The sequence below is a fragment of the Gossypium raimondii genome, chromosome 6, assembly GCF_025698545.1.
Source record: "Gossypium raimondii isolate GPD5lz chromosome 6, ASM2569854v1, whole genome shotgun sequence".
NCBI lineage: Eukaryota > Viridiplantae > Streptophyta > Magnoliopsida > Malvales > Malvaceae > Gossypium > Gossypium raimondii.
In genome coordinates this window covers 26,164,672-26,173,512 of record NC_068570.1, presented here as the reverse complement: position 1 = coordinate 26,173,512, position 8,841 = coordinate 26,164,672, and the positions used below count along the sequence as shown (strand labels likewise).

At 36.0% G+C, this 8,841-nt stretch overlaps 1 protein-coding gene across 2 annotated transcripts; it reads left to right on the top strand.

Moving 5' to 3' along the window:
* The first annotated feature begins 3,023 nt into the window (after positions 1–3,023).
* Positions 3,024–7,290, top strand: LOC105773382 (uncharacterized). Of its 2 annotated transcripts, XM_012595206.2 has the most exons (5): positions 3,024–3,190; positions 3,602–3,737; positions 4,110–5,131; positions 5,971–6,251; positions 6,358–7,290. In XM_012595206.2, the coding sequence occupies exons 3-5, from the start codon at positions 4,140–4,142 to the stop codon at positions 7,098–7,100; spliced, it is 2,016 nt and encodes a 671-aa protein (XP_012450660.1). In that variant the 5' UTR covers positions 3,024–3,190; positions 3,602–3,737; positions 4,110–4,139; the 3' UTR covers positions 7,101–7,290. The 2 variants fall into 2 exon arrangements, with proteins under 2 accessions (XP_012450660.1, XP_012450669.1); XM_012595215.2 differs by lacking the exon at positions 3,602–3,737 and having other exon boundaries at positions 3,033–3,190.
* The last annotated feature ends 1,551 nt before the right edge of the window (positions 7,291–8,841 follow it).

Here is an 8,841-nt window from a genome sequence, read left to right as displayed (position 1 = left end):
TTTCCAAAGGTTCCCTCGTTGTGATGAAAGGGCAGAGAAAAACTACCAAGTTATATGTCTGTAGGGTTTTACTGTTACTGGTGATGCAGTTGTCACTTCCTCTTCCTTATCAGATGATGATATTACTAAACTTTGGCATATGTGCCTCTAGCATATGAGTGAGAATGGCATGACAGAATTGAGCAAAAGATGACTTCTTGATGGGTAAGGAATTTGCAAACTAAAGTTTTTTGATCATTGCGGTTTTAGGAAGCAAAAGAGAGTTCGATTCACCAGAGAAATCCATAACACAAAGGGAACGTTGGAGCATATTCATTCTGATCTGTAGGGGCCATCCAGAGTGCCTTCTAGAGGTAGAGCTAATTATATGCTAACTTTTATTGATGATTTTTTCAAAAAAGAGATGTGTTTTTCGCATTTAAGTCTTGGAAAACTATGATTGGAAAATAGACGGGAAAACAAATAAAATACCTCTGCACAGATAATGGCTTAGAGTTCTATTCTGATAAGTTTAATAAACTGTGAAGTCAGAATGGATCATAAGACACTTGACAGTTCGTCATACTCCACAGCAAAAACAGTATTGCAGAACGAATGAATAGAATGATCATGGAGAAAGTTCGATATATGTTGTCAAATGCCAACTTACCAAAGTCGTTTTGGGCCGAAGCAGCCTCTACTGCATGTTTTTTGATCAACCGATCTCCATCCATTACCATTGAGAAAAAGACACCACAAAAGGTATGGTCTGGTAATCCTGCTGACTATTCTGATTTAAAGATCTTTGTGTGTCCTGCGTATGCTCATTTTGATAATGAAAAATTGGAATCGAGATCCATTAAATGTGTTTTTCTTGTTTATAAAGCTGGTGTAAAAGGGTATAAGTTATGGTGTCCTAAAAATAGAAAAGTTATGATTAGTGGAGATGTTGTTTTTGATGAAATTGCTATGCTACCTAACTTATCTTTTAAAGAATCTTTCAATAAAGAAAATCAAAAGCAGGTGGAGCATCAGATTAATCTAGAATATACAACAGAGTCGACTCCTCAAACCAGTACAAAAATTTAGAATAGAGTTGCTTCTTTACCACAATACTCTATCGCCAAAAATAGAACTAGAAGAGAAATTAAACCTCCAAAGAAGTATGCCGAGACTGATCTAGTTGCTTATGCTTTAAATGTGGTTGAAGATATAGATGCAAACCAAGAGCCATCTAATTATTCTGAGGTGGTTAGCTGTGAAGACTCAGAAAAGTGGATGTTTGCTATGCAAGAGGAGATGGAATCACTCTACAAAAACAAAACTGAGATCTTATGAAACTTCCTAAAGGTAAAAATGTTGTTCGTTGTAAATTGGTGTTTAAAAAAAAAGAAGGGACTCCAAGAGTTGAAGAACTTAGATATAAAACACGGCTTGTTGCAAAGGGTTATAATCAAATTTCAGGAGTGGACTTCACAGATGTGTTCCCCCAGTTGTGAAACATAGTTCGATTCGAGCTTTACTTGATATTGTGGCCATGCATGATTTGGAGCTTGAGCAGTTAGATGTAAAAAATAATATTTTTTACATGGAGAACTTGAGGAGGATATTTATATGCAACGACTAGAGGGTTTTATAGTCTCAAAAAAAGAGGACTATGTTTGCACCAAGACAGTGGTACAAGAGATTTGATTCATTTATGACTTCTCATGATTTCAAAAAAAGTAGTTTTAACCGTTGTGTTTACTTTAAGAAAAACAATGATGATTCTTTTGTGTATCTACTCATTTATGTTGATGACATGTTGATAGCAGCAAAAGATAAATGAGAGATAAGAAAGGTCAAAACCCAACTAAGTGAAGAATTTGAGATGCAAGATTTGGGACCAGCAAAGAAGATACTTGGTATGGAGATTCTCAGAGATGTATTTAAGTCAGAAGGGGTACATTGAGAAAGTTTTTTGCAGGTTTAATATGCAGAGTGCTAAGCCTGTTAGTACTCCTTTAGTAGCCCATTTCAGACTTTCATCGGCTTTGTCTTCACAATTAGATGATGAGATTGAGTACATGTCACATGTTCCATACTTTAGTGCAGTGAGATCTCTCATGTATGTTATGGTTTGTTCACGTCTAGATTCATCATATGCAGTCAGTGCAGTTAGTAGATACATGGCGAATCCCGATAAAGAACATTGAAAAGCAGTTCAGTGGATTTAAAGATGCTTACGAGGTACTACTGATGTTTGTTTACAGTTTGGAAGAACTAGAGATGGAGTCATTGGGTATGTTGATGTTGATTTTACTAAAGACCTTGATAGAAGAAGATCTCTCACAGGTTATGTCTTTACAATTGGAGGTTGTGCAATTAGTTAGAAAGTCAATTTGCAAACTACAGTCGTTTTGTCTACCACTAAAGCTGAGTACATGACGATTACTGAGGCTTGTAAATAAGCTATTTGGTTGAAGGGACTATTTAGTGAACTCAATGAAGATCTTCAAATCAATACAATATTTTGTGACAGTCAGAGTGCCATCTTCCTTACAAAAGATTAAATGTTTCATGAGAGAACAAAACACATTGATTTTTGATGTCATTTTGTTCGTGATATTATTGCTCGTGGTGATATTGTTGTGAGTAAAATTAATACTCATGAAAATCCTGCAGATATGATGACTAAGTCACTTCCTATAACCAAGTTTGAGTAGTGCTTAGACTTGGTTGGTGTTCATTGTTAAAGTTTAACCCTTAAGGGGATTTATAGAAGAGGTGAAAAACTTATTCGTTGAGAATTCGTGTCAATGTGGAGATTGTTAGAGTTGTGATGCGTTACGATGTGTTTTAGCACACTTAAATCTACGTGCTCCTACATTAATAATAATATCCATATTAATCCTATAATAATAATAATATTCATATCAATAAAGTAAAGATTCAAGTGACATAATTTAGTATTAATTTATTTTCTTGACAAATCAAATTAAAAAACACGGATATGAGATGTGGATCGGGTCAGTTGGATATGGAACATAAGAGCCCATGGATATTACGGAACGGCCATTGCCACTTCCTTTCTTTCCGAAAGGTTTTTTTCTAAGGTAAGAAACCTTGTTTTTTAAAAGTTAAGGGGGAAAAAGGGTCTGAGAATCGACTCAACTGGAAATTCGAATCTAAGTCTGTACTCTGCCTCTCAACTCTATCCACCGAGAACTAGGTAAACTATTTTAACTTATTTCTGTCGTTCGTCATTGAATTATTGCAATTGTTAATATTATTGTTGTATTGAGCATACAAGATTGCTTTTCGAGTTCCGGTTTAGCAAATAATACGGACTGCCGACTGCTGGGGTAGAAAAATTCTTAAGCCCACTAGGGTTTTTGTTTCAGATTCGTATTTGGTACTCGCGAATTGCAATTCAATCGACTACTAGTTTTCTTATCCCTTTATCTTATAGTTGTATCTGTTATATGATTCTGTTGTAGTTATTTAGTGGAACAAAGAAACAAAAATCTAGGGAGGGTTAAAAGTGTGAAAGGCTGTTAAACTTTATTTTCACTCCGCTTCCCTTTTTATTTTATTCCCTGTAACTCCAAACCATTCATTCTAATTTGTGCTAATCTAACAGGTGCCTTGTTTGAAGTTCATTGCTCGAGTTTCTCCTATACATACCAAAAGCCGAATTAAAAAGCCCAGTTTTTTTCTTGCATATCACTTTGCTTCCCTTAAGTTAAGCTCTCTCTCGCCCTTTTCAGATCTCAAAGGTTCGTTTCCTTTTCTTTCCAAGTTTCTGATATTTATTTCCAGTTGTAATTCTTGAATTCTAAGCTATGGGTTTTGTTTATTTGTCCAAATATAAATTGTGTTTTGTTTGTTTATCTGATTGCCCTGTTTGTTTGTTTCTGATAGTCATTTTATATCTTTCTTCCAAGAAGTAATATTGATTAGATCTATGCAATCGGTTTCTTTTTTCCATTGACATTTCTTTCATTTTTTCCTGCGGGGAATTTGTTAACTGCTGTATATTAAAAGAAAATCCAAAATCAAAATGCGTCTAAATAATGATGCATGGAACCAGTTTCCTTTTCTTGTAGCAGGATTTCTAAAGCCCAAAAATATCTTCTTTTCTGTGACAGCCATTTGCATTGTCCTCCAACAACCACCTTATGGATCGACCACCCCACAATTATGCAGCTGCATCTGCCAATGCCATGGCTTACTCCCAACAGCAGCGACAATCAGCCAATATTCAACAGCAGTTCGGGTATCCTCCACAACATCAACAGTTCTCTGCAACAGTGCATGCTCCTCCTTTCCTAGCACCACATCCTTCTCAATTCCCTTACCATCCCCATATGCAAGTACAACACCAACCCCAACTCCACCCTCAACTTCTTCATCTTCAGCAGCAACAGCAACCATCCCCTACATTCCCTTCACATTTGCCTCCTCATCTCGTTTCTTCACCTTTCCATGGTCTTTATGATTCTCCTCCGCCCCTTGCTGCTCCCCCATCTGATCCTGATCTCCAAAAGCGTATTGACAAGCTTGTGGAATATGCAACTAAGAATGGTCCTGAATTTGAAGCCATGATCCGTGAAAAGCAGCAAGATAATCCTGATTACAATTTTCTCTTTGGTGGAGAGGGGAATGGTTACTACAGGTACAAGCTTTGGCTATCTACACATCCCCAAAGTGGACCCTACCCTTCCTTTCCACCATCTTCCATACCTATGATGCATCCTCCTCCTAATCCTGTCATGAATCCTTCGTCTCTGAACGCGCCTCCAATGGGCACCACTGCTTCTGCTGCTGCTCCTCCTCAAATGCACCAACCTGCTTTTCCTCCATTTTATGATCAACAGCATCACTATCAGCATCCTCAGCCTTTTGTTGGTCTTGGCCGGCCAGATTATGGTCAGTCCTTCAAAGGCCTTTCTGGTCCCCTGCCCTCTGATGTTGCAATGGAGCTTACTAATGTTCTTAACAATCTAAATGGTACCAAAGAGTCAATCAAAAGTGCCAAGATATGGTTCATGCAGAGGTCTCCATTTGCACCGGCTTTGGCTGAGGCACTTAGAGATAGGGTATTTGCTTTGGATGATTCAGAGAGGCAATTGCACGTGATTTATCTTGCCAATGATATCCTTTTTGACAGGTACTTCTCTTTGGCATATGGCTGCTGTTTAGTTTGCAATGGATTCTTAGATTATGTAATGGCTATTTTGCAAGTGATTTATGCTTTATCAACTATTCCTTCTTTTTTCCTTTGCTCATATGCTCTTGGTACCGTTTATCTCTTTCTTCCTTTTCTTGTTATTGCATTAGATTCTTTTTCTTTTATTTTTTCTTGTACCTTTCAAATGTTGACTTGTATTAATATGATATTGAATTAAAAGAATTATAGTTGAACTGTGATATTCTTCTAGATCTAGATTACTACTCTATAGATCCTGAAACTTGATTATCTGACCTTGTGGTACTTACCTCTCAGACATTGGGCATTTGTCTTCTCATTTTATTAGACATTTTGTTGTGTTTTAGTTATCCAATCGCATTAGATTGATTGAGTCAGCACTCAGAAGGTTCAAAATCATACATCATCCTCCCTATCAATATCAATTTTGTAATCGATGAATAAAATATACATACATGCATACATGCATACATGCATACATGCATACATACACTTTTTGATATCTAAGACATGCATCTATATAGTGTTTGATAATTTTTTGACTTGCATGATATTCTAGGTCACATACTATACAACTTTGTAAGAAATCAACTTAGATCAGCCTTCCTTTTTAGAACCTAGGCTTACATTCTTCTATTGTATCTGTCAATCACTTCAGGACCTGGAGTGTATTATCTCCTAAAGTAATAGTTGCTTCCTAGGCCCTAGCATCGCATGATTGCTCTTTTTGTTGTTGCTGTGGTCTTGATTCTTTGATTGTTCCTTCAGATCCTTCTGACATTTCTCTTCAATATTTGCAGTTTGCAGAGAAGGGTTAACCCTCGTGACCTCGATAATGAAGCCCTTGCATTTAAACCTGTTCTAGGTTCAATGCTAGCAAGAATATACCACAATCCTCAAAACGAGGAAAACCGGTCACGTTTACAGAAAATTTTGCAGTTTTGGGCGTCCAAGGAAGTTTACAATCAAGATGACATATATGCACTTGAGAATGAGATGATTAGTGTACCACCAGCTAATTCTTTTCCTGGGCCTCCAAAAGAGTTATCTCTTGATTCAGTGGAGTCCTCAACACCTGCAGGTTGCCTCTTCTATCTAAATAAAGGACTTGGGCTTTACGTTATGTGTCATTTAATGTGTTTCCAATTCCTCTTTCATTTTTTGTTTCCTAAAATTTTACCGTGCAGGAATATTGCAGGAGACGACACACAATAATGTCTCTATGTGGCAGCCTGACAAACAAAGTTCTATTCCAACTGTGCTTGACCAAGAGATCCCTGATAAACAAGGGGCCCATACCCTGCTACCAGCGCTAGCAAACCAGCAATTTCTTCCAAATTCAGTCCCTACTGTGGCTTTTCCGGGCTCTGTGCCGTTAAATTCTAATCTTCAGTCATCTAGCCAACAATCTGCAAATACTGGTGAGAAGTTGTCCCCCTACCCTCTTTTCCCACCCGGTCTTATTCCTGGAATGGTTAGAAAAATGCAAATTGGGAGTGGGGTGCCTTACTCTCCCTTGAGTCCTTTGGATATACCAACAGTTATACCTCCATCCAATGTATCACCATCAGAAATTCTTGAGAGAGTATCAAAGTTTTTCAAAGAGATTGGAGAGGTTAACCCTTCTGAAGGGTCCTTGAAATCTAATTCAAGAGATGAAGATAATGAGTATGAGATAGAACCTCCCATTCGTAAGGGAGGAGCTTGCATCCCTCCTCCCCCAAATCTCCAGGTAGACCAAGATTCAGGAACATATGCTACCGGAAGCGCAGAACAGAAACCAGGATCCTGTGGCTCGGGAAGGTTAGGACTCGGAGCAACAGCTAATCCCAATGAGGCAAGTCAATATGATGATGTTTATACTTCTTACAGAAAACAGAGGAGCACCTCATACCATTCGTCCATGAGTGCACGAGCTGCTACAAGGTAAAGCCTCTCAAATATCATTTGATGATCCATAGAGGATGGAATCAAGAAGTACTTAAGTAGCTCCTTGTGCATTTATATATCAGAATTAGTATTAGCTTTCTGCACATAAGCAGGGAGGAACCTTGAAATTTTCCAGTTATGCTTGTTAACTTTTGATTGGTGAGGAGGAAGTTATGCTCTTGCGTAGACCATGGCAGGTTTAATTAATTTTATTTTACCAGACTGGCATGGAAGTAGAAAGTTTGAGTTTGAAAAACAGGAGCTTCCTTCCCAGTGCAAATACTGAAGATGAGTGGAGTAAATAGGAAAAGGCTGTAGTTAGTTTAGGATCAATGGAGCAGGTAGTGTAATCTTCTTTCCCCTGAGTGTTGAAACTTGAAAATGAAAATGAAAATGATATGGTGCCTGCCAACTGACGTGGCACAAGCAAAGGTACTGATATGCCATTAAGGTAGATTTATAAATGCGAAATTTGGTGAGGTAGGTAACCGGCAAGCATGATAGGGAGAGATAAATGTAATTCCTTTGTCATCCACATCCTTCAACAGTACGGTACCAGCAGCTAATAGTGTCTACGATCACAGATTTACAATTTTTTTTTCTTAAAAATGGGTTTTTAGAAAATTTCCCAACTACAAAATTAACTAATAAACGAAAAAAAAGCTATGTAAAAAAATACTTAATTTGAAAAGGAACTGAAAAATTACCAAATGAATATGTTAAATCACATGGGTACACCAAAGAAAACATATCTGATCAGAAAAAGAAAACAACTTATTTTTATAACCTGTTATTATATTTGGTAACTTATTATTAAATTTTATTTAAAAATGAAATTTAAGATGTTTGTATCGTATATTACAACTATACTTTTTTAGAGAATATGATTACTTTCTTTGTAATATTTAAATAAATAATCTAAATTATAAATGTTATGGGTGGCAAAATGAATTTGAAAATTTAGATTTCATTTATTATATAAATTGTAAGAATGAAATACAATTAACTAAGTTATAATAAATTATTATAGTGCACCTATATACAAACCTAGAACTATTTAAAATCCTAAATTTCACTACAATGTTTACTATTCACATGGATTAACTTTAAATCTTTAAAATTATTTTTGTTTTGAAAATAACCGTTAAGTGGGTAAAAATTTTAAAAATAATTTTAACTAACATGACAGTTTTTACAACTTTCAAATAATGAATTAAACTTATTGAAGTAATCAAATGACTTTAGTAACAAAGAAATCTTAAAATTGAATTTTGAAAACTTAAATTTCCTTAATTTTAGACTCACAATGAGAAAATATGTTATCATTTTAAAGTTTTATGTCATATTTTAAGTGTGTTTCAATGGCTTCAATGTCCATAATTTCTCAAGATAAAAAGTTATTTAAGCTCTTAAAGTCTTACAAACTTACTTTTAAAGACATTGAAAACTCAAAACTGTGCAAGTTTATTAAATTTCTTTGTCTAAGCAAAATTAAAATTGAAATCTCAAAGTCATAATTTACTTGCTCAAATGAATTTTTAAGAAATCTTTATTTGCAAAAAGAAAATATTTTCAAATATAAATTTAAATCATAAAATTTGTTAAACTTTCTACGTACCTCCTAAGTGTCACGGGCCAAAGTGCAAAGCCCGTGACCATGGCACAAGAAGCGCCCCATAGAGGTCTATCGATTAGATGGGGAACATTTAGCCCACAAGAACTGGCCCGATTCAGAGAACTAT

Bases quoted from the DNA above. Each gene is read 5' to 3' on its own strand.
- LOC105773382 (XM_012595206.2), top strand. From the start codon at position 4,140: ATGGATCGACCACCCCACAATTATGCAGCTGCATCTGCCAATGCCATG. The intron at 5,132-5,970 runs GTACTTCTCTTT...CAATATTTGCAG, and splicing joins AATGATATCCTTTTTGACAG to TTTGCAGAGAAGGGTTAACC. The intron at 6,252-6,357 runs GTTGCCTCTTCT...TTTACCGTGCAG, and splicing joins GGAGTCCTCAACACCTGCAG to GAATATTGCAGGAGACGACA.